This window comes from Eleginops maclovinus, chromosome 5 (genome assembly GCF_036324505.1).
Source record: "Eleginops maclovinus isolate JMC-PN-2008 ecotype Puerto Natales chromosome 5, JC_Emac_rtc_rv5, whole genome shotgun sequence".
Lineage (NCBI taxonomy): Eukaryota > Metazoa > Chordata > Actinopteri > Perciformes > Eleginopidae > Eleginops > Eleginops maclovinus.
Genome location: NC_086353.1, coordinates 4,281,549 through 4,308,463, shown reverse-complemented (window position 1 = coordinate 4,308,463; position 26,915 = coordinate 4,281,549). Strand labels below are relative to the sequence as shown.

General features: G+C 41.8%; 1 protein-coding gene across 1 annotated transcript; it reads right to left on the bottom strand.

The window, feature by feature from the left end:
- LOC134864184 (noelin-2-like) lies at positions 1–25,981 on the bottom strand. Its single transcript, XM_063882982.1, has 8 exons — positions 25,437–25,981; positions 20,067–20,216; positions 17,459–17,614; positions 10,305–10,524; positions 9,129–9,235; positions 4,131–4,307; positions 2,630–2,803; positions 1–796 (listed from the first exon to the last, which is right to left on the bottom strand). The coding sequence occupies exons 1-8, from the start codon at positions 25,578–25,580 to the stop codon at positions 476–478; spliced, it is 1,449 nt and encodes a 482-aa protein (XP_063739052.1). The 5' UTR covers positions 25,581–25,981; the 3' UTR covers positions 1–475.
- Between the last annotated feature and the right edge of the window lie 934 nt (positions 25,982–26,915).

Here is a 26,915-nt window from a genome sequence, read left to right as displayed (position 1 = left end):
TTTTAAAGTTTGACAGTAATGTTTATTGAATAAACAACCATGCTGACTGAACATGTCCACGATCACATCACAAACCCAGAATATCTCCATCCGGTCCGTCGTCAGATCTCAAGGTCTTGATTTTTTTTTTTCTCTCGACAACTTGACCTCAACGTCGCTTCTTGAGACACAAGTGGAATAAAACGCAACAGAATATGGATGAGTTTAACAGTCCTCTTCTCTTCAGCGTCCTCTGTAGCAGAAGCAGTTCATTTTCTCCTGATGAATAATCCCGGCTGTGACCTTTGGGCGTGTGTCTGAAACTGTGTTTTGTGTCTCGTTATTAGCTCAGTGAGCTCTCGCAGTCCAAGAGTCCTTCAAATTCAAACACGGATGGTACTCTTTTTCCTGTTGACATGAATGTGTGTGTGTGTGTGTGTGTCTGTGTGTCTGTGTGTGTGTTGAGAGTACCCTCTTTTTTCTCCACCATGCCGGTCTACCCGTCGCTCCTGATGACGTGAAACAGCGTGACGTTGTACAGCACCTGGTGTCCGTTGTTCCAGGTGTACAGCGCTCTCTCCCGGGGGTTGTAGTCCATCATGCTGATGTGGGAGTACTGGTTGTGGAACGGGATGTCGGTGTACTCGTACGAGGAGGTGTTGGTGTGGTAGGCGAAGTGAACCTTGGCCCCGGCCAGGTGGGAGTTGGTGACGTACAGCGTACCACATATCATGAAGGCCTCCCCTGCGCTGCGCTTAGGGAACCCCGTGTCCCAGCTCCGGAGGACTTCCAGGGAGTTAGAGTCCAGACGACTCACCTGCACACAGAGAGGAGGGTCAGATAAAGGATCATAAAACTGTGTTAAATTGTCAACATCCTATTGCAGACATGAGCTCTGAAACGTTTTCTGTCTTCACATTGAATTGAATGAGAAATGGCCCTTTGTGTGTCCAGCTATGTTTTGACTTCATCGATGGATGATAAGGTCCTTACCAGGGTGACATATACGCAACAAATATCTCATGTTGTATACCTCTTTTTGCACAAAAAGGCTATATGGTTGGTGATTGTGGTGCATAAATGCTAAGGATATGTTCAAAAAAAGTGGTATCATTTCACATTTTGTCAACCAGAGAGTACAAACAAACATAGTTATGTCAAATAAAAAGGCCTTATCATTTGCCTACCAAGGTTTGTGAGTGATGGTACTTTTTCCCCAGATGTCAACTTATTAGGGAGAAACCAGTTCCCAACAACGTTCAGTTAATTATTTGTATTTGATCAATATTAAACAAAAGAAGAAATCCTGCAAGCATTAGGCTAACGTTTGGAAGCATAAAAAGACACAAATCTGACTAAATCCTGTCTTGATGCAGGTAATTTTCACCCCAGCAAGGTTTCTGAAAGCTTAATATCTCCCTCACAAGTGCAGAAAGCAAAGACGTCTAAAAATACCCGAGTCTCTGGCTGACAATGTTTGCTGAAATGAAGTGTTGCATTAAATCGAGGAAGCATCCGAACCGCCTGGGTGTGCTCCTCTCCTCCTCCGCTAAGCTGTGAAGGTGCCTCGTCACTGCCTGATTGGTCGAGAGGGGAAATGCACCCAGCTGTTTTAATTGCTAATTAGAAGCCATCCCCCACACCCCGCACAACAGGTGATCTGAATAACCTCCAATTAGCTCCAGATAATTGAATTTGAAAAAGGGAGACATCCACAATGGATTAACAACGTGCTGTTTTCAAGCACATCTTGGAATTTCATCATAAAAAACAAGTAAAATAAAAACAATCGTCAAAAATATTGATTTAAATATTATAAAATTCAGCTAGGATGCAAAAGTTAGTGCGTTGGTAAATGTCAAAAAAACATAATGTGACTTAAATTTCCACTGATTTGCGTTTCCTATTGCTAAATTCTGAATTCTGGATGAAAGCTGATGACTGAGCAATGGGTGTTTAGAAGAGGAAGGCTTTAACGAGTGTCGGTCAGGTAATATAGCACCTGTAGATAGAAGTTCCATAGAGGTGGGCTGCATTTTTTACATTTAGGTGATGCTTTTATTCAAAGCGACTTAGTATAATCAACCAAGAGGATACAAATAAGCCAAACCTTCGCTGGCGCATCAGCTTCAAAGGGGGTTGGGTTTAGGGGGGTTCATCCCTCATGTTCCTCCTTCAGTTCATTATTTTTCTTTGGGGTGTGATTTGTTATTTGAAATGGATGAGTTGCATTTTGTTTATCATGCTGGTGAAACCAAGACGTTTCACTTCCTAGATTAATTGTTTGCATTTTTTATTTAAACCTTTCCATCAATCTTTTAGATTAAATCACTCACACACACGCACACGCACACGCACACGCACACACACACACACACACACACACACACACACACACACACACACACACACACACACACAAACATACCCTGGGTTTGTATCAAGTGCTCATTTATCGAGGAAAATAGCTGTATCATGTATATCCAAACCATGTCAGGCATAACTATAATACTCTTGAAAAGTAAAGCAAACCTGACGACACATCATGAGGTTTAGATTGTTTTTCAAATACGCTAATTATCCCTTTTTCCAAACAGAGTGAAAACATATCTTAATATTATCTGCTTGTGTGTGCACTGAGAGACCGTACCATGATGTTGCCGGCATTGGGGATGGAGGTGTAGACGGCCCACAGCCCCATCTCGTCGGCCATGAGGTCGATGTCGGAGGATCCCCCCCAGCTGTAGGGGAAGGTGTTGTTGTATCCCGCTCCACTTAGGCTGCGCTGGAGCAACACGCTGCGGGAACGGAAATGGTACTGAACCTGGGGAGAGAGACGCATCACTTTCGGTCATCCCATTATCAAACTGTCACTCCTTCTTTAAGATTCAGATTCAGATTTCCCCCTTTTTTTAAGTCTGACTTTATGATTCTGCTTTTCTTTCTTTCAAAACACCAGGAGGATCAAACAGAAAGTCTCATTGGTTGGACAGTTTTGGTTCTGCACCATCAGCACTGCTTGTATGAATCAGGATAACCTACAGCAGGACATGCAGACCATTCAGAAATCATATGCGTTCACCATTTCCCTGGGTTCACGAAGAAACTAAACAAGAGTTTAATTAGTTAAGACTGCAAAGACTTAAGACTTCCTAATGAGTATTTAATTGTACTGCATGTTTACAATAAAACATTACGTAACTTACATTCTCTCCTTAACTGCAACAGGACGTTCTCTGACTCAAACACATCTTAAAAACCTTAGGACAAATGAAAACGGACTGAAAATGAAATCGTTATCTAACATGTTGAACTTTGCCAGAAGAAAACAGCTGCAACATATGTGTTAAACAACACGTGATGTCATTTACTAACTGGGACATCACTGTCTCTGCTGCAGTATGTGTGGCAATTAACAACCATTGGGCACATGGTTTGTAAATTCAACCGGTACAAAAAAATCGTATTGAGGTCACTGATTGACTTGTGGCCAACTGATATCAAACCGACATTTACACCCCACCACTCCATTTGCACGTTCGCTTGGAGGGTCTGCCACAGTAAGTGTACAAAACCAACATACAGGGAGTGAAGGGTTATCGAGCCCTTCAACAGCAAGTCTATATCGTTCCTGACTTCACCACCTGACCGCCAGGAAACACGTTTTTACAAACTTATCCGTGCAAACATTAACTAGTAAAATCCACAGAACAAGATTGAATGTCATTTAAAATCGTCATACATATGTTAACAACTTCCCACTTCAACTCTTATATTTGTTTTTTGGATCATGTACCCGTGACTCGTCTCGAAAACAGAAAACGTGGGAAAATGTTGCATATTTACTGCAAAAACAGCTTATAAACATCAGATTTTAAAGCAAAAAGAGGTTTAGAATAAAAGAAACGCCACTAAAGATCTTATTGAATTTTATTTCAGTTATTAAATATTATTTTTTGTCCAAGAGATGCTGATTTGAAACTGCATTTCCCGTTTCTGCCGGGGAGAGGGGACTTCTTCCCAAAGCTAGTTGCTGTATTTACCCTCTCCACCTGAAAGGAGGGAGCCTCGTTGAGCTGTGAGTATGATTACAGCCGAAGATTGAAATTGGAACTACTTCTCCCATGTTTTTATTCCAGCCCCTCACGTACCAGGATGTTGCTCTGGTGTTTGTTGTAGTAGAGGGACCCGTTGTACACCACGTGTCCAGTTCCTGCCCAGGGGTGAGGCAACAGATGCTGCACAAAGTTCTGCCCCTTTGTGAAATCCCCCATGGTTCTGTACTCCAACACACGCCGGCCCTTATAGTAGCCGTCCATCGACCACACCTGATGGAGGAAGGAGGAGACGGTTTACTTCTGAGTGCAGGAAGCAAAACCAAGGTCTGTTAAATTTACGAATAGATCCATAATGTTCACCTGCCATTCTCTCAGAAAATGACTGCTGTTAGGCTGCTCCTTTAAGCACACACTTTAAAAATGACGGCAAAGGAAGGACATTTAAACGGCTGAACTTTTCACCTGAACAGCAGTTGTCTCATCATAGCTTAGAAACTGTTGCTAGGCACATCACGTATGTCAGGCTTTTGATTTCTACACACCCTGTGTACACACATGTGCATGGGACTGTAGTGAGGTGAGGTACGTTTAGATTTACATCACATTTTAAGCTTGAATGCATTTCAAAGTGCTTCACGTAAGCATTTACACAGAAAACAAGACGATTCATAAAGAACATCAACATTGGAAATACAGTAGATTTTATAAGAGGTGCAAAAGTGATGCTCAATTTCTGAACAGTTTAGAGCTCTGTGCTTTCTCAAATTGCTTTCTGTAAGCCAAAAATACGAAGAAAAGTGAGCTGCAAATGTTTTCATGTCCAGCTAACCAGCTCACGCCTATTCAGAGAAGTCATTTCACCGGCAGTGTTACTTCCAAAACTAAGAAACGCAGCATATTCATGTGATATTACGGACTGAATCAGAAGTACACACAACACATCCACTGTGTAGTGTTTCTAGGCCTGGACCTGAATATTTAACTACTTGTTTGTTGGGTAGCTATTCGGTTTTCAAATTAAATGTAAATTGATAACATTTGGTGAGTTTGTGGCATCGTAATGAACACTGCCTTCAGTTCTGTATGATTGTATATTTATATTGTGTATTCAGTAGATTTACTCTACTCTATAAGGACTGCAGATGGAAATGAGCTATTAGCTCAAATGTGGCATAAATCATCTCTTCTCTTTTCTGAGATTAATGTAATGTATGCATGGTCCCTGTTCAAATAAATACATCAGAAAAAAAGGAATATGTGTATATTTCCTTCACTTCCTTCACTGATTTGTTTATATTTAATCTAATCTTAATGACTTTGATATTCAGGGAGGGCAAAATGTAGGTAGGAGCCATATCACAGGTCTTTTTTTATTTATTATGGGGTATTCTTCACGTAGTATTGGTGTTGGGCGTGCACTGGAGCTCTGGGGTGGACCTGCTCACTTGTGGTTTTGTATGAACAGAGAGAGGGGAAGGGACATTTTCTGTTGAACGCTATTCCACTGCAACTTTTAACCACATTTTCTGACACATTTTCACCGTAATCACCATCACAAACGCCGTCTCACTTCAACTGCTGGTACTCTTTTTGTCCTTGTTTGTATTAAATACTCAAATTAACGGAAGGAGCGGAGCGGTTCTGTTTTTTTTGGACTTCATACATCAGCAACACTGCTTAACAAATGTTGTTAGCACATGCTTGTGTACTAAATTTAGATTTTCAACAGTGTTAAATGTGGAAATACTGTCTAAACTATCGTATCTTTAGCTCCAGACTCACTCAGAGCAGTGAACGTCCTATTTTAGCTTGGCCGTAGCAAATAAAAATCCTGGGACAAGCAGATATAGCCACAGTCTTGTAGCATATTATGTTAGCAGCCATCAAGTCAATAGTTCCTTTAAATGAGACAGTTATCAATAATATGGAGTCAACATTCACTAGCTAACACTTGTTTGCAAGAGCTTTTAAAATCTGCAATATGGAACTCGTTATTACCCTCCATAACCAACAAACTGGAAGACTGGAGGGGGAGTAGGGGGGGAGAAACAAGATGGGAGGGAAATTCGACAGCACGCTGGATTAATTACGCAAGACGGACAAGAGGTGAAAGAGATGAAAGGAAAGATCAGAGAGCGCTGTCAGGAGAGCATTGTGGGTAGTAAAAGCGCTCGTTATTTCCTCTGCAAACAGAGAAAAGTACATAGGTGGAAAACAGGGAGCAGATGAAAAGGATCTTTCTTTTTATTTCCTCATGTGTCAAAGAAGATCAAATCTGTCCTGCAGTGGCACTGGCACCATCATGTTTTGAATTACACTTAATTCGTAGCTGCAATATTTAAAATTCTCACCGAATGGGAGACGTTCAGACAAAGGCGACTGATTGCAGCGATTCTGAGAGCTTCGTGGACTCGGTGTTTAAGTGAGAGTTAGCTTGAGGTTTGACAATGAAGCACACTGATTGCTCTCTCTACTCTCTAAATTATTTTTTGTTCCATCCAATTCCCCCCCCTGTGCTTCACCAGCTCCTCTGATGAAGCGTTCTCTGGTTTTATTTCCTTTTTAAAATAATGTTTTCAAAGGAACTGGAGCCCTTTTGTTTCGTCTGGCAGCTGTAATCATCTCGCATTTGAATGCACCATTTGCTTTATATAAACAAACCCCAGACGATGATTATACAACGAACGATGCATGCTAAAAAGTGAGAAGATTTCCCGTTTCTTGAACTCACAGCTTAGTTTAAGAAATTGTCACACTTTTATCCCCCCCCCCCTTCCTCCACTTTGCATGCTCTCGTTAAGTACGCATATTTAGTCTCACACTCATCACGTAAAACAAAAGAGTGTATCATCGTCTGTTTCAGATATATACAGTGTTTTTCCCGTACAACAGGTCCATTTTAGCCGTGATCTTGTTTGTGTCCCAGCCTTTCCCCGAAAAAACAAAGTTGAAGTATCATTGCTTTGACACTTTTGGATCTGCAAGATCAGAACGATTTAGGATAAGATACTGTAGGATAACAGAAGGGCATGCAGCACATTTGTAAACCTTTGGTGTTTAACAATATATGATGAATACAAAAGGAAAATGTTTCTTCATTTGCATGTGTTTTGGCACATTTGTATTTTTGTGTGTATTTGCATCATTTCCAAAGATGCAGCACGTCTCTCCTGATGGAAATGTTGTGGGCCGCTGTAGCACCTTTTCCCAGTTTTCTTATTTCAAAATGGAAATGAGAACTTTGAATTGCCTTCATTTCTTCTGGTAATGTTAAGATAGGAAGGGATTGATTCACATCCATTAATGGAAGAAGAAAAAATGACTAGAGCAACCGAAGACCATAAAAAAACAAGCCGATCTTTAACGCCTACTGTGACCTCTTCTTCCCCTCTGTAGACTTGCTTTCTCTCCCCTGCGTCTCTCACAACATCTTGTCTGTCTTTACTCTTGCTCTTTTGATCAAGCCTCCCCCTCTTCCCCGCTCTCTGTTTATTCTTCTTTCTGTCTACCCCCTCTCTCATTTTCCTGTCTGCCGCCCCGGCTCCACACCTCCAGCAGGCCCTGATCTCTCACGCTTTCCAGCGCCTCTCTCTCTTCATCTTCCTCCCTCCCCAGCAGAGACATCCTGACAGATGAGTGGATATCCACACCTCAGCAGCTGTTCTCCAATACAGCGACAGGTGTGTGCATGTGTGAGTGTGAAGTACAACGCGCACACGCACACACACTCGCACACGTTCACACACTGATGAACTAATGAAGAATTCATAAATGCCAAACTGGGACCCAGTGCAGACACTGTAGTCATGGATACCAAAGGATGTATGAGAATGACTTTACTTACAGCGTGTGTGTGTGTGTGTGTGTGTGTGGCTCTAGTTTTACACAGCTTTAACCAATAAGATGAAGGTTTTCACACCTAGATCAATTAAAAGTTCAATTACTTTATCGTTTATTTAAAACAATCGTCTTTTCCCGTCCAATTCTTTTTTTGTCTCACCCCGATGCCCAATACCTTACAATCATGACCTTATGCAATATCAAAGGTCACCTGCTGGTATGAGCTAGAAGTGCTCACAGACATCACTGTTTGGATTCCTGTCTGTATTTCGTGAGGAAGAAAATCTGTTATAGTCGGGAAAATAAACGTGACGCTCGTAGAGACCTTTCAGTGTGCATTGAGCAACTTTCACACATAGACAAATGTTTGAAACAATGCAGGTTTGAAAATGAATTTCAAAGAACTGCTCATCAAAAGTTTTACGAGGAAGATGAAGAATCAAACAGATCTGCTCGGCCTTAAGGAGACACATTTTGGCCACGAACAGTATATGTAAAATAACAAGTCTGTTTACAGGAAAACTCCACAGGGGTCCTTAAAGCTTGAAGAAAATCAAGATGAAAGAGATTCCAGCAGCTTTTTTACCCTTTCACCGGCTCATTTGCAAGAAAGATCCAGGAAGAAAATGCACTGGTGTTTAAAAGGTTCCTGTTACGCTCGTTTTCAGGTTCATGTCTGTGTCTCTATTGTGTTTGCATACTTTAATGTTCAAAAAGAGCTTTACTTTTCTCATGCTACCTGTGCACCTCTTTTCAGGGACCAATATGCAAAGTGACACTGGGCCCAGGAACAAGCCCATTACAGTAACAGTGTCATGAGTAACTGGGAAACAGAAGGCAGTAACTGGGAAGCTACTGCTGTGTAGAGCTCCATCTCATCACAAGGGAGAAGCTCTAATAGGGAACAGGCAAGGGTCACCATGGCGATATAAATCACACCTGGCAACTGGGAGACAGTCGCCTTGACAACTAGCTTAATACGCGCCGGCTGAACTGAATGTGTGTGTGTGTGTGTGTGTGTGTGTGTGTGTGTGTGTGTGTGTGTGTGTGTGTGTGTGTGTGTGTGTGTGTGGGGAGAAGATGGGTGAAGCTTGTAGTGAGTGAAGACAAAGTGCACACAGGAGTCATGTTGGCGGTAAAGCAGAGTAAGAAAGATAAAGAGTTTAATAACCACACACAGGACACCTGCTTTCCTCGTGGTGAATCAAGCGCACACACACACACACACACACACACGCACTGAGGACCTACCCTGCTGTCAGAGCTGGGAATCATGGCATCAGTCATCCAGGAGCCAAAGCGGGACCCCGAGGCTCTCACGGTGATTGGGATACTAACTGCAGTCAGTCGACCACAACCTGTTAATGAAGGATCCACAGAACAGACAATAAGCTCCAAAAACATTTAATTCATTCACTAAAACACATGCAGAATATTAGTTCATTCTTTTTGGGGTTTTCCCTTTCCTGAAGTGTGTCATATAGGTTTTTAGTGCATGTAAACGGTGTGCAGATGCTAAAATCCACCAAGAATTTCTCTCCCACACACTCCCTGCCTGAAAAGCCTCCATCCGACTCATTGGATAGTCTAAGAGGTGGGACATCTCTTAGCAGTTGACCAATCACAACAGAGCCGGCCAGCTAACCAATCAGAGCAGACTGGGCTCTGGTTTCAGACAGAGGGTGAAAAGAGGTGCTGCAGCACAGGCAGTATGAGAACAATAAAGAGCTTTTTGATCATTAAAGTGTGGAGACATGTCCCAGTTGTTGTTAAATGCAGGGAAATGATCTAAAAGGTTAGGTAAAAATAAATGCTCAGATTATTAAAGTGCAGAACATTCCTGTGTTCATATTTTCTGAGAGTGATTTTGCTTTTTAAAGCCTCCTTGCCAGCTTGTTTAGAAGGCAGCCATCACCTGCCACCATTCTTAACTCAATTTACTTATAAAAGTCGGGTCTATTCAAATAAAATATGTATGCGCCGCAACTATAAACCGTGGAAGGAAATGTGTTCCCTTGCCCAAAAATCCCGAGAGGAAAAACATGACTGTAGAGAGGTAAAAGTTTGATGAAGAATGCGGCCTCTCGGAAAGAAAAAAAGGAACGGTAACAAGCATAGGCCGAGCTCTCCTGCCTGTTAACACATTTCAAACTTCACTGCCCTATTTCCGAACGCTGTTTTTCTGCCCTTTTTTTTTATTTTTAAAAAGCTCCAGAGCCCTGAGATGGATTATATAACTATTTGAACAGGCTGAGTACCACTTGGAAAAATAAGCTCATCGTCCAGCGTATTATCCATGGCGTGCCCCATTTAAATACCAGACATTTCACGTACCTGATTTAACAATCAGCCCTAATTTTGAAGGCAGAATAGGTGATACTTCTCTGTGCGCTATGGAGTATTCCCCACCCTTGTTACGGCACGTACCGAGTTTGTTCATGCAGCTGTGTAGCCTGGTCTCCAGCAGTAAAACCCTCTGCTGAAGCTCCTCGTAGTCGTACGCTCCGATCTCTTCCTGGATGGATGTCAGGATGATTGACAGGTTGAAAAGCTCCATCCGCAGGGTGACCAGCGTCTGCAGGTCCAGTCTGTACTGCTCCACCACAGACAGGAGGGGTCGTAGCTGAGACATCTGGCCCTTTAACTCCTGTGGGTGCATCGAACACAGCAAGAAAAATAAGTGAGGGGGATGATTGAGTCCATCCTAATGTGGTCAGATTTAATACAGGATCTATTCTTTTCACAAGATGGAAATCTATTTATTAAATCAATGGATATCTTCCTTTGAAGAGCATTAAAAAACTCTCATTTTCAGGTTCATATTTGTATTTTGTGCCTCTAATGGGACAAATTCACATGCTTTATGTTCAAAAAGCTCTTTATGTTTCTCATACTGTCTCTTAGAGAGGTCCCGCCCCTTAGCCGATCACGTACAATGAGTTGGAGCGCTAGCCAATAGAAGCGCTAGTGTTAAATAGTGACATCAGTATGTCACATATTATTCCATTTTACATATGTGAACAAAGAAGTCCAATGGAGGCGTTTCAGGCAGGGAACTTTGGGATGTTAACCTTTGCTGACCATTAACATGCACAAAAACCTATATATACACACAAAAGCATGCAAAAAGCATAATAGGGTCTGTTTAATAATGCATAGATCATAAGACTTTGCTAAAATAGGAACACTAGTCATTGTAAAGAGCTGTTTACCTGCTTATATCCTTCTTGTAAAATATGATCGTAGACTTTATGCAAGCCTTGATAGGTGGAAACATGACTAGGAGAATCATTGCATGTTAAAACGTGTGTGAATAGATTAACGTGTGAAACAGTATCTATAACTGTGTGTAAAGGCAAACGCTGTGGGATGGGGGAAGTTGAAGGGTGCGTCTTGATCTTATTTATTTTCCTGTATTTACATCTGTATGTGTATTTTTATTTCCTTTTGAGAAGAAAGCTTGAAAAAGGAATAAAAAGTTGGCACAAAACAGTCTTTTTCTCTCTCTTGGGTGCAGTGGCTCAGAGTAAAGCCACCGCTCCTTCACAGATAACACGCTTAGAGCGAGGACGCCCCCCCGATTGCCACTGCCTCTGTGTGGAAGAAAAGACTAATTATACTTTTTACTGTCTGCACTCCTGCAGTCACCTGGGGATCATCAGCGAGGAGAGAGGAGGCGTTTCATCTGGGAACACTGATGAAGGGAAACCTCTTCAATGACAATCTGTTTGTATGAATCAGCCGGTCTGAGGGACATTTGGACTGTTGTTGAATCAGCATTACTCTAAAATGAATGTGATATAAACATTGGAAACAGGACCGAAAAGCACCAAATGCAGCTCTACTGTTATGCATCATTCATCAGATGATTAGTCGTGTGATACATCTGAATGATGGATGAATCATAATATTCGATATTGCATCAATTAATATTTTGAATTCAATGTTTTATATGCTTCTTGTAAATTTAACTTTGGTTTTATTTTTTGGTGACGTAATGCTTGTATTTTACTGTGTCCCTCCCAGGGATCATATAAGCCATATTTCTACAAATCTGGCTCAATGGTTGTTTTGTGAAGGAACATGTTGAATAAACTAATCATCTTAACAAAAAAATCTCTTGCAACTTAATTTCCTTTTTCTACATCTGCCAATTTAATTTTTCCAGAGTGCATTTTTTGATGATTCAGGTCTGCCTTATAGAAGATAGATAGAATCGATAGAATCGGAGGATGAAACCCTCTTTATTAGTCACATGCATGCACACAGCAGAGCACACACAGTGAAATTGGTCCTCTGCATTTAACCCATCCTAGTACTAGGAGCAGTGGGCAGCTATTGTGCAGCGCCCGGGGAGCAATGGGGAGGGGGGATTGGAGGTGTCCGGTGCCTTGCTCAAGGGCACCACAGCAAGGCCTAGGAGGTGAACTGGGACCTCTCCAAGTAGCAGTCCACTTTCCATATTTCAAGTCTGTTCGGGGACTTGAACCGGCGACCCTACGATTCCCAGTCCAAGCCCCTACTGACTGAGCCACTGCTGGACAAATATATAAAGCAAATGCACTTTTCTTGATGTTCTGAGTTTGAATCTTGATGGTTTATGCACTTATTGTAAGTCACTTTGGATAAAATTGTCACTTAGTTACTGAATGTAATTCAGGAAAAATATACTGTCATAAATCTGCATTATGACAGTTATTCAGACTGGGATCTTCTACAGAAAGTCTACAGTTTTTTTTTCCTTTGCTGATACTCCATCACACATTGAGTTTGCAAGAGAATATAATCATGATTGAAGCTGCAGTCAAAGGTTTCTTTCTCAAAGATGTTCATGTAATGCCAGCTCAGCTTTCTTCAACGTGCTTCAGCCACATGTAGCACGGGTTTGTGATATGTTAATTGACACTTACTGTCTTAAAAAAAGACATGAAACAGAAGAACGATGGCACACAGAATAAAGCATCTGTGCATTTTCTTCCCTCTAAAGAACCCGTCGAATGATTTGGCTGTGCAAACCCTTTTTGCACCTTTTTTTTTCTTAACGTTTATAGCCTCGCCTCTCTCCCAGCACTATTTGTTATTCAAACAGAACGGAAGGAGGCTTTCACATTTTATATTGCTTTTAGACTTGATGTTGTGCTTTAATCTTGTAAATATTTGGTCCTTGGTTCGAGCCATACATTGTACCTGAGGCGTGGCAGAAAATGTAATTACTTTTAAACAACAAACTTTTTAATTGGCTTTTAATTGAATTGCATTGATTCTTGTTTGTTTCAGTCATGTCTTAATTGATTTCTGTTGGTTTTAAATGTTTTTTTTATTAATCACAAGGTTATTTGTTGCTACGTTCAGGAACTGGCTGGGAGGGTTGTTATTGTTTTAACTTTTGATAATTGTTTTTCAGTTTGAGAAGCAATGTGTGACCTTTTGTGTGTGAGAGGTGCTATATAAACACAGTCTAACTGAATTGATAAGGTACCTTTCTCCCATTTTTTTAAAAGCCGAGTAGCTTTCCATTTCTCTGGCTCTTTCCTTCCCTTATGTTATTATTATTCTGTACGCAGCTCATTTGATCAAAATCGTTAGGGGTTTTGTTTTGTTGTTTTGGGTAAAAAAAATCCAATAAAATCCATTTGAAAGAAGCTGGTGCTGGCTGTCATGAGTAATTGCCGTTGTCCTGGTGCCTCTTCCACACATTTCTCTCTCCAATATCCGCTGGAAGGAGCTAGCGTGAGGAAGGGATGTGAGTGCGGGAAGCGAGGAGGCATGTAAACTAAATGGAAAGCGCCCCCAGAAAATGCTGGAGGGGTGACATATCCCATCTGGCATGGGAAAGCCTGGCATTCCCACAGGAGGAGATGAAAGATGTGGCTGGAGGAAAAGTACATGTGGGCTACCCTGCGATGATAAGCAGCATAAAGTGGAGGGATGAGTCATTTTTGCATCTCATTTAAACCGCTCTTTTTCCCCTATTACTGACAATGCAGTCTTTTTAATTTCTCCTGTTAAATTAGGGCGAGTGTGGATGGAGAGAGGAGAACTGCAATCAGCCTGAACGAAGATCAATATTAGGCGTATGCAGCCTATGATTGACACAGGACTCTGTGGCAGCACACAGCTTTTTATTATCTCTGTCTTTTCACTTACAAATCCACCCCCATAAAACACAGTTTGCTGTGTATCCAAAGTAGTTGGATTTGATGCGAGGAAGAGAAGGATTAAAGGAAGTGTCAGAAGCGAAGAAAAAAACGCCACACCCCCGCACACAAACACAACCAGGAAACGAGGTTGGCAGTCAGTCAAACATATTCCCTGCTATCTTCAAATCAGGAACTAAATACTTTTCCAACATCCCTTATATAACAGCTTTTTTACAGGCCACAAGAGAATAGTGTGTTTATCTGTGGGTTAACCTTAAATGTGGCCACTTAATCCTCCCTGACTGCTGTTCGCGGCTTCATTATTTGCAACCTGTTGAGAGTACATTAATATGCATTACGATCTCTCGTGACAAAATGCTGCGAATGTCATGGCCTGGTAGATACAGTAGTTAGCGCTCTAGCTGGCTGATGCCTTCCCTGCCATGTGTCCTCTTTCATCTTAATCTCTCTAATCTCTCCTCTCCTGTTCCCCTCTTTTATCTCCCCTCTCTCTCTGTGTAACCTTTACCTCGCCTCTTACTTTACTTCCTCTCATCCCTCCCTCCCACAGGGGGGAAATGGTAATGTGCAATAAGCTATCTTTTACCCTCCACTTCCTCGTCCATTTTCCTGACGCCCTCCATCTATCAATCCGTCCTAATCTCTCTGTTTGACCTCCACTCCTCCGTCTCCCTCACTCCGTTCCTCCCGAGGGATAAAAATACTCTTAAGTTATTGATAAACTTACTGAAGCTAGCTGCACATAAATATTCACCAGTTCTGCCTCTCAGTGCGAAGGCAAAAGCTTATGACTGTAAAAAACCCCAAGGAGCAGCACACGCACACACACACACACACACACCCACACACACAAAACATAAACGCACACATAAGATAACTGCATGAAAACTTTAAAAACAGACCCCAGAGCCCCGTGATGTTGTTAAGGAGATGCTCGGGTAAAGATGAAAGGCAGAATGGATTATGGGAAGACGGAAATGCTCTCGATTTGAGGAGGTAAGGCGAAAGGCATGAGTGTGTGTGTGTGTGTGTGTGTGTGTGTGTGTGTGTGTGTGTGTGTGTGTGTGGGTGTGTGTGTGTGTGGGTGTGTGTGTGTGTGTATTTCCTGACCTCCTATGGAGCCTCTGCCAGTTATTTATGGCTCCTCGTGTTTTTTTTAAATGTTAGATATATTATTCTACAATGTTGGATTAATGAGCTTCTAATGACTTTAATAATAATAATGTTATGTGTGTTGTTTGGTATTTACAAAACAATAGTTTGACGTTTCATAAAGTACGCACATGTTGCAGAAAAGGCAGGAAGCGCCTGCATGGTAAATATTTAGCTAGTTTCTACGCAAAAAAACTGAGATTTCAGGAAGGCAGTGCTCCCAACCAATAAGCAATCTCACGCATCACCCCCCATGATAAAGTGAATTGGGTACCACTTTACAATACGACTACCCTCACAAAGCGTTTACAAATAGTTTGTAATTCATTTATTACTTAGGTTGTGCACACTTTATAAATCATAAGCTTTTATAAGACAAGAGATAAACAGGGCGACTGTGACTGGTTGCTTGCCAAATAGTGAGCCCACATTTATCTGTACTGCTAAGCCTTATATTGGCTACTTAGCTTACAGATGCCAAGAAACATCAAGATGGATGGGGGGAGAATCAACTCAGGGAACAACAGATACCAAGGATGCTGTCTGATGAGGAAGACGAAGTAAGCTAGGTCGCCAATACAACACTTAGTCATCTTGCCAAATAGTGAGCCTGGGTTGATGCATGAAAACTATGTTAGAACTGATTATAAATGGTTCTTAATGATTAATAAAGTGTTTACCACTGAATTAATGACCTAATTATAAACCATTTATGAATCCTTTATTAGGAATCCTTCCTTTTAGTCTTATTGTAAAGTGGTACTGTGAATTATAGATAATACACAAATCAAAGAGCTTTAGACCGTGCTTCAGGGATTTTGCACATCAAAAGACATACGTAGTTCGAATGCAGTCTGAATTTGGTTGAAAATGACTGCTTATATGTGTGGTGGAAACTTCTGAAGCAATGGAGAGGAAACTCAGAGAGACACTGGAGAGCAGGAACTTGATGGCAAAACACTGTTGGGTTTATTCGGAGTTACGGCCGGAGAATTGACAAGACATTTACTGTAGACACGAGTTGCCACAGCGGTTGCCAAACCAATTCTGAAGATCTCGACAATAGGAAGAGTTTTTAACTAGTTCCAAATGGATAATCAACATTCTTCAAACGCCAGACTAAACAAGCTCAGACAATACGTTTGACTTAAACTGTCATAGGTCTCAAATAAGGTGTTTACCGGAGCATCTGTGTCCAGATAAACTGGCGCTAGCTGTGCCTAAACAATAAAGCCAATCTTAGGTCAGCATGAGCTTGTACCCACTGTGGGAACAACAAGGCTTCGGAAGCCCAGGCTGCTCCTCCTTAATGAAGATAACAGCACCTGCAAGGCCGTAGAGCCAGGTCAGAGGAGGACAGAGAGGAAGGACACAACTGGCTAACTTGAAAACAGTCAGTACAAAAGCAGCTGTGAGGAGACCAATGGTCATGTGTGTGAAGAGGTCACAGGCCTGAGCGAAAGGTTACAAGCTTACACAAAATATTCCCTAACAATATGTCCTTACTAAGATTGAAATTTAGCCCACTTTCTACATTCAAAAGCAACAAGATGCCAAATCAATCCTTACTGCCAAACTTAGATGCAGGCGTAGACAGTTTACAGCATCAACGTCACAGCTAATTTAACTGTTTGGATCATTCGCTGCTCAGATCCACCCTTCTCTATAACTCTTGAGATAATCTTCCACTTGCCTGCTGGTTTGTTGTTGGCCCAGATGCCTGCCAGCGGCATCATGGGAGAAAACACACGCTGATGAGATAAGCACTCTTAATTTAGGAGGTGCAATAAATATCCCCTGTTTAAAGGCAAAACTTATCCAGCCAGGTAATCTCATCTACTCTCCTGAAAATGTAAAGCCGACATCAAGCTGAATGTCGAACATGAGATCATTTTGCTCTTGGGTGTGTAAATATTATGTAAATGTCATCATCAATAATTAAATGTGAGATTCAGTCCAGACAGATTGTCTTTTTTCTTTCATGTGTGCAGTGACGCTGCAGTTTTGCTGGCACCTTCTGCACAAAGCTGTGTGACTCTTTTACACAGCGAACAGGAAGCCAGCGGACTGACGGCTTCGAGACACACTTTGTGCCCTTCATGAAAGACGCTCGCGTGTCTGAGAGCGGGCAAGAAATTCCAGCCTGGCATGCGTGAAATCAATGTTTTCACACCAAAGGTTATGTGTTCCCCACAGCGCCCGTCTTACACTGTTTGTGTCTGGGTGTCTTTCTGTGTGTGTGTGTGTGTGTGTGTGTGTGTGTTTTACCTGCAGGCCCTTAGTCGTCAGAGTGCGTGGGTTGCCGACATATGTGTGTAAACGTCCGTCCACTCCTCTCAGCAGCGGCTCGGAGTCGCGGACATACTGCAGGTCTCGGGATGTCCGCAGGTCTACCACCTCCATGGACTGACTCACATTCTGAACCTAAAACACACACACACACACACACACACACACACACACACACACACACACACACACACACACACACACACACACACACACACACACACACACACACACACACACACACACACACACACACACACACACACAGGAGATGATTAATGATTGTTGGTATCCTGCATATTGCCAAAAGGGCTTCTGATCGCTTTTGGCAGTTGCTTGATTACTGCAACCTGCTTTTTGTTCCCAAACACCTGTTGTTAAATATGGCTGTGATGGGATATTTAAAGGGCTGTTCCACCAGAAAATGCACATGCTTTTTGGGGTTTCCCCTCTGCTGTAGTGTGTTGTATATATTTTTCTTGCATGTAAATGGTCTGCAACGATTGACACTCCTCCCCTGCCTGAAACAGCCTCTATTGGACTCCTTTGTTTACTTCCGTAACATGGTGACATCACTATGTCACAGGCTTGTATTGGCTAGTGCTCAAACACATTAGACACAAACACGTGAGGCTAAGGGGCGGGACATCCCTAAGCAGTTGACCAATCACAACAGAGCCGGCAAGCTTACCAATCAGAGCCGACTGGATCATTTCTACTAGGCTTTGTGTGTGCATGTAAGAAGAGAAGTATATTAAAGTGAGTTTGATTATGTTTTATGTGACAATATTGAAATATTATTTTAATAAACAAGATTAAGAGTCTTCAAGACACTATCTAGCACCTGTGTGGCAGTATTTTAAAACAGCAGTGAAGCTGAGTGCTAACAAGATGTTATTGCAAATGTGTGCATGCTCACATTTGACAGCTGAGGATGATGTCAATGTTATCAGTTTATCAGGTTTTTTTTGTCATAAAACAAAGTATTGTGCATTAAAATGGTAACCTGACGTTAGAGCTAGATGAAACTTGAAAAGATCATTGACGTTTTAACATTTTTCCACTATGTGCGGCAAGTATTTCACTTTGAACTGGAAATGTCAACCTCAAGAAGAAAGCAGAAAGGCACACATGTCTGTTTAAAATTTCATGGTAATCTGATTCTAGAGAGACACGCTGCTTCTGAATTTTGATGAAAGTTTGTGGAGCTGCACCACGGGCAAAATTCTTTCCATCTCAATTTCAGCGTGAAGGCAGCAGAAATCTGAGGGACAGATGGCTCAAAAATGAACAAATCAAACCAAGCTGATTCTTTAATATTCCGACCACCTTCACTCCACAACATGATGCAAAGTCACACGGATCATGTTTCTCTTTGAAGAAGCTGGATCCATTTGAACACCTCAAGTCTGTTCTGCTCTAGAGACAAACACACTCCCACGCCTTTTCTCATTAACCACCCTGAAAAGCTACCAGAGACTTCAACTCTCTTTTGGTACAGGATGGGGAAAAACAAACGTGAAAAAAAACCATTATCAGACTGACCCAGATATCCAGAAGTGATATGAAAACAAACAAACACTCAGGCAAAAAAAAAACACCCACACATGTCCCACTGTAACACATGCTAGGGAGGCCAGAGATACACAAACACACACATGCATACACACACACACATTAACACCCTCAACAGGATCTAGGTGTCACTTCCAGAGACACGCTGAGCTAATTAAGATTCATAAATACAGAAGCCTCCCAACAGGAACAGAGCGAGGGGAAATTAGTGTTCATCTTTTTTCATACTGAAAAGCAGCAGCAGTGAAGGAAAATAACCTGCTTTGAGTTATGGTTAGCGTGTTAGGAACGTTTTCACTTGCAAGAAAACAGGATGTATATATATCCTGATGTTCAAAGTAAGTGCATGCTTTAGAAAATGTTTGCTGGCCTGACGGTGTTCAATAATTCATCAACTTCTGTCACAAATCATTTTTATTTCTCTCTCAGGAAGCACATATACATTTAAAGGAATGTGCTTACGCAGCAGAATGCCTATCCTCACATAAACATGCCCTGTGTGAACACATTAACATTCATGCAAACCAATACAGAGCTGCAGCCTGCAAGACAGAACAAACTGTTTCTCTCCCACCCATCTGTCTGTATTTCCTTTGAGCTTAAACTCTTTTGGCATGTTGAATGACTGGGAGTCTTTAGAGGATACAGCTACTGATGTATCAGGGATACATCTGTCAGTGAAACTCAATTGTGAGTGTATGTGTGTGTGTGTGTGTGTGTGTGTGTGTGTGTGTGTGTGGGTGTTCATGTGTGTTTCTGCAAGTGTCAAAACAAAGAGACAGGCCAGTGAATATTTTATTCCGGTATGCTGACTTTCCCCTGTGCTGCATCGCAATGCTGACCACTGAAACATGCAGGGATGTGAGTGGGGAGACAAACACATACACACACACACACAACACACACACACACACACACACACACACACACACACACACACACACACACACACACACACACACACACACACACACACACACACACACACACACACACACACACACACACACACCTGTTCAGTCAGAAGGCGTAGTTGTCGACTCCGAGGGTCTCGTTTGCAGAGGTTTCGTGCCGGAGCGACCACCGTGCAAACACACCTGCCGTCAGGATCAGACGCCGTGCTGTACACCTGCCAGCCGTCCTCCGAGCCCGGGTACAAACCCTGCACACAAACAAGCTCCGTGTTAGCAGAGGCGCTGCAGGAAGAACAGCGGGGACCTTACAGAGGAAAAACTCAGCGAAACTCCATTTAAATACGGGATTTAATGGTTTGTTTACAATCAATAATAAACAACTTTCATTTTTCAGTGTGGCTTGATTCACCCTGACTTCAGTTTTCAGACTTTATAAACTCTACAATTCCTTCAGCATTTTCCTGTCAGATTGCGTACGGTCTTATGGTGGTAAAGCAATACATGGACATATCTGTAACCATTGTTAACAGTGTCAAAGTGAGCGTTTTAAAAAGCCAAACAGCTACCTCTGCTTATTCAAATACAAACAAATGACATGTCTAACGTGGCTCTACAGTATGCATACAGAACAATCTCCATCAACATTGCTAAGGATGTTATGGAATATTTCTCCTTTAACCAAATCCCTTATGGATGGCTTCCCTAGAGGCTGAATAAAACTCATACACGTGTTCATACATAGGATTACAGTAGGATTCATTAAAGAAATGTCTGCAGTTTCATAGGAAAATGACAATAAAGAGACAGAAATATAATGATAAAAAGGCAGTGAGTCATGCAGTGCTTCTTTAAAGCAAAACATAATCACTGCTCAAACTACGTGTCACAGACTTGAAGTGTTTTCATGTTTTTTTCATTTTTAATTTGTTTTGGTATAAAAATGTTTTTCAAAAACACAGTACGAGTCACACAACTGAATCAGTATCTTTTGTTCAAACACCCATTTGCTCAGCATGTTATTCACGTCGTTGTTAGAAAGTGGACAGATATTTTTATATTCAAAATGTCTCTGTCCTACCTTAGGTAAATCTCAGCAGGATTTCAGGAGCTCCTGACTGGACACATCTGTCCATTAATGTAAAAAAGAAAGGTGCTTTCTCTTTGCTCTTTATTCTACTTGACTCTACAGCTGTGTCTAGATTAGATATTTCTTGTGTGCAGCTAAAATCGTCTGTGACATCTCCCACATGCCCGTGTCCAGCAGAGCTAGCAGCAGAACTGGAGGGTTTCCACGCTCTGCTTCCACAGACGGAGCTGCTGTTCTCTCTGGCAAAAAGTCACCGGCTCCCCTGAGCTCCCACAAAAATTTGAAGATTTCTACCCCACTCACAGTCCAGACTGATGTCCGACATGGCTTTTACTTTTTCTTTTTAACGACACGACTTAAGCATATCATTTTGTCCCTTGAAAATACTTCAGTCATTACCAGATATGAAAGACAATTATAAAGATAGAAGGGCAGCAACTGAACATCTGATTGATTTGTTACATCATTATTATCTTATATTATTGACAATACAACCTTACGTTTGATTTATGTGCTGTGATTTACGCTGTTTCCCCTTGAATTATTATTTAAATGATACAGTTGGTCATTTAAAGTGGTGCGATTTATAACATTTGAGATTTAGTTGTGTTCTTGGGGTTCAGGTATTCATCTAAGAAACATTGACACTTTTTTATGAATTTATGAACCAAAACACCACCACACGCTGGTATAATGCTTATTTCAATACATCTAACATCACGTGACTACTTGTTTGTGAAAGAAGGGACCAAATCTTAAGACATTTACCACCTGACTTTGTTTATATAGCTTTGTTTTCTGCCTCAGGAGGCTCTAGAAATGGCAACACTAACAGGAAACAGAATCAGTAAGAGACTAACGATTGAACACGGGGGAGCATTTAGCCGCTGAATAGCCAAATAACCAAAACAGAGCTTAACAGAGTCTTTACAAATATTCATTCAGAATTCTTTCTCAATGTTCCTCTGCATCTCCTGTGTATCAAATGGGGCAAAGCCTGCGAGCTAGTTCAAGCAGTCAACTCGAGCACCAATGTTACATTCGCACATAACGCCCCTCGCACCTCTTGCAACCAACCAAACATAGTCTCCTAAATCTGGCGCTCTATTTAATCTGCCAGATCTGCCTTCCTAATGCTGCTGCGTTCACGTTGCCGATGCTCGCCTGCCCCACCACCACCCCAGCTTCCACTTGTAGGCTCGGGGGGTTAGTTATCTCATCATCACTCAATGTTCTGTGTTAATATGTGGAGTGATGAGGCCCGAGACTAGACACCAAACTCAAACTATATACTGCTTCTAATAAACATATTAATGAAACACGTGAGTTGTCTGACTGAACTTAGCCTACTTCTGTTTTTGCAGCTTTTAATTTGCTCCAGATTAGATAAAGTGCAGATTTATAATCACAAGTTTGAAAGTGCACCACTTTTTCACTGATAAAGACATGAATGCAATCCATTTAATTCTAGATATGTTGAATATAATATTTCAATGCATTAGAACAGTATTTTAATTGCACTATGAGGCATTCAGTAGCGCTGCCATTTCCCAATTAGGTTCACAGTATTTTAATGAGAGCAACGTAAATGTTTTAATGTGAGGTTCAAAGCTGCACTTCTTATCAATAGTTCAAACAACTCAGTCCCCAACTCAGGTAGTTATATAATGATGCATGCTTTATAAAATAAATGTGAGTTATTTCGGGACATCATTAGGTAGTGCTGAGGTGACAGCAAAGCTTCCCCTGCGGTCTGAAGCGTTGGACTCATTTCACAACAAACAAGTGGAATGATGAGCTCATTTAGGCGAGCTTTTACTGGGTCTCCAGTCTGACCTACTTACAGGAGAAGAGCTAATATTGAGGAACAATGTAAAAGCTGAGCTCAACCTGACACACACCAGCCTGTCGCACTGTTCTGGCTGAGAGGCTGCCCTACAAACCCTGAAGAAGAATAATGACAGAGGAGAGGAGGCTGGGTGCATGGAGACACCAGAAGTGTTTTTTTTTGGGGGGGGGGGAGGCCTGGAGGGAAACATCTGATAAATCAATCAGCAGGGTTTGCTGTGGTAACCTTGAAGTCCTATTTACAATAAAGCGGACAGGGGTAGGAGGGGTTTTAAACAGGAGGACGTGGCCGGGATGAGAATATAAGCACCGTTTGTGCCGACTGCTGGATGTAATTAAACAGAGGACGACATAAGGCAGCTAAGGGTTCATTTCACACGAGGGGAAAATGATAAAAATCTACTCAGGCAGCTAAGCTGATTGTGATCAGTGCAAAGAGAGAGAGAGTGTGTTGAGAGCTTAAATCCTGCGAGAATTAAAAAGATAAAGAGAGATGAGGTGCAGATACTGTAGTGTTATTCACACACAACACATCGACATGTTGTCCTCCACCTTTATTTGTACCCTAAGGTTGTTTACTGTCATAGGGGGTCTGTGTCAAGATTGTGGAATATTTCAAGTAATTTGAAAAGCAATTATAATTAAAAATGTTTCGGATCTGCGACTTTACACAACTCAACACTACGCATTGCAAATGTTAAAACCAGTAAGCAAACAGGCAAGACTTAACAGTTTGCTAGAATGAATGGATAAAGTTGAAAATACATAGATGAATGGTTCTATAAGATAAAGGTTCTGTAATAGATACATGGTTTCAATAAGAGAAAGTAAAGATACATGTTTATTATAGTTAAAGGGGATGTATAAATGGGTCAATTAGATTGCTTCAAGTAATAGATACATGGTTATATAAGCTAAAAGCAAATGGTTTTAATAGGTAAAGTAGAAGATAAATGTTTACAGTAGGTAAGTGGATGGATAGATGGTTTATATACAGCCTTGAGAAATGGATGAATAAAATAAATCCCCTAGTTAGCCAGTATAAATGCTTAACTACTGAGATATCTAAAAGTAATGGATACCTTTGACCAAACCAACCTAAACCAACAGTTGAACTGGATATAAACGGATGTCAATGAAGAAGTATTTGATCTCCTTTGACAGGACTGTTAGGTTGGGAAGAACGGAAATAGCTCACAATGCATTTTGAATGTAGATATTCTGTAGTTCACACACCGTCACACTGATTTACAGTCACACAAAAGCTGAAAATCTCAGAGATTTCTGTTTGTCGTCTGCTGACATGGCATGAAGTAGAAGCACTGTACATCTCCATCTGGTCCCAGCCACTTCTTGTGTGTGTGTGTGTGTGTGTGTGTGTGTGTGTGTGTGTGTGTGTGTGTGTGTGTGTGTGTGTGTGTGTGTGTGTGTGTGTGTATGTGTGTGTGTGTGTGTGTGTGTGTGTGTGTGTGTGTGTGTGTGTGTGTGTGTGTGTGTGTGTGTGTGTGGGCGTATAGTTGCATGAGACTGCGTGCACTTTGCTGAACTTGCAAAGTACCACCACACAGCAGCTGTGAGGTGCCTCTCCAGCCAGAAAGCTAAATCATGCAAAGCCAAGCCATGCACATAAACACACACACACACACACACACAGTTTATATACCGAATTAAAAGACCTGTATGTGCAGCGGTCCAGCATATACAAGGGTTGCCAGGTTGTTGCTAGGGCAACAAATCGCATGCTGTCCCATGGGTGAGTCAGCCTTCCCCAGGAGAAATATCACCCCAGTAAGTCAGAGAGAGAGCAATCCTATTACCCCTGTGTTTGTGTTTGTGTGTGTGTGTGTGTGTGTGTGTGTGTGTGTGTGTGTGTGTGTGTGTGTGTGTGTGTGTGTGTGTGTGTGTGTGTGTGTGTGTGTGTGTGTGTGTGGCACTGGATGCATACTGTACACGTGTGCTTTATGAGTCATATAAACTGAAAACATTATTTATTCAGTGCTATTTATTTTTCACAACGGCAACACACTGCTCTTTTTTTTCTTTCACAAATGCTGCTCTAAATCTGTTCCTCTGTTTTTCAATTATTTTGCTCCTTTGTTCTATTTTCTGCACCACTGAACAGATCAAAGCAGCATGAGGGCTAAATATTGCTGCATGTGTTGATCCCTTAACCTGACTCATTATCCCTGTCATTTAGAAAATTGTCCGGGTGTTTTGCGGCAATTAAAAGCAGCAATTGCTCTAATCAAATTTAGAGGATTTCATTTTAGAGAGCTAATGCAATCATTTGTACAGAGTGGGTGTTGATGTGTACAACTGATTGAAGTATGTGCTTGTACACTGAATGATCACAAGATAAACTTCAGCAGCTTTTCAATGAACACATCTGACTCCTACGTATTTTAGAAAATGTTAGAGAAAGCTGGATGTCTGGTGACAAAAGCAATTTCATACAGCGTGTGTGTGTGTGTGTGTGTGTGTGTGTGTGTGTGTGTGTGTGTGTGTACAAAGTGTGTTTTTACAGAATACATACACTGACGATCCGCTCATGTGTGCCCTCGGGGGAAATGATGGTTCCATTGAGTCCCACCAGCGACGGCAGAGTCTGGGACATCCAGTTAGTTACCATCGCCATGGTGCTGAGCACAGCGCCAATCTTCAACATGGGAACACTCATCCTGACACACACACATTAACACACAAACTAACAGGAACTCTGGCAGGCTCTCACACACAGTCCAAACTGTTGACAGGATTCATGTTAAAAACAGCCGGAGCACAACATGATGCTACAGGTAACACGAGGAATAAGCCCCCCGAAAAAGAAAAGAAACAGCCAGGATCGTCCCGCGGCTAAAGTCTCCTACACTGCCACAGGTTAGAGAATAAATCCTGGGGCACAAGCCTCTCCAGATGCCTCCATGTGAAGAAGAATCAAGAGGAAAAATCCAACGCTCCTCTGAGGCTGCAGGAGAAGCTCCTGAAAACAGCTGGTTAGGTCCTACTGATCTCTGTGTGTGTGTTTCCTGGACTCCTTCCTCCGCCTGGCAGAAAGATGCTGTGGCTGAGCCAGCGCTGCTCTCTCATTTATCCACTAACGCTCTGCCTCTCCCTCCCTCCACCGTCCCTCTCACAGACTCACTCCTCCATCTCTCCCTCTCACTCATGCTCTCATCTATTCTCTGAGCTTCTTCATCAAATTCCTCCTGCACAATGTCTCCCTAATGAACAAGCAGATAATATAAAATATGAAATGAGCTGACAACAAACAGCTGAATATTTATCTTTCTTTCGTTATCTCCTTTCCTAGACATTCATCCTATCCTCTTTATTTTCTTCTCCTCTGACTCCCCCCTTTTTTTTCTTTACTGCAGTCCATTTGTTTCCTATCTGCACGTTTTCCCTCATTTTCCTTTGTATTGATTAAACACAAACAGCTGCATGAAAGCACAATGCTCTAGATTGACCTGTGTGTGCGTGTGTGTGTGTGTGTGTGTGTGTGTGTGTGTGTGTGTGTGTGTGTGTGTGTGTGTGTGTGTGTGTGTGTGAGCTGTATGTGGACTGCATACTGATGCAACACTGTCCCCTTGTGGCAAGCAGTCCCCTGTCCCCAGCTCAGTATGCAAGCTGTTTCTCATTTTGAGCAAGACTTGAGTGGAGGAACAAGATGTTTAAAGGATGTTTTATTTGATCTGTGTCTGCAGCGTTTCGATGGAGGCATCAAACTCCCCGAATAAACTCAAGTCACCGCCACTACACCACGTTCTTGTGTTTGTGTCGACTTGCCGAAAGAATGCAGATGAAAAAGGAACTAGTAAATTTGCTACAGAGCGGAAGTATGTCTCAATTCCACACTACATGTACATGTATGGAGAGCCCGTTACGCTGCCTTAGTATGCTTTTTGTAAATATACTCAACGGTCAGGAAATGCATGCGTTATGTAACATAGTTATAAATTACCTATTTAAAACCAATGTTTAGACCAGACTTTTTTGGCTTGTGAGCTACTTT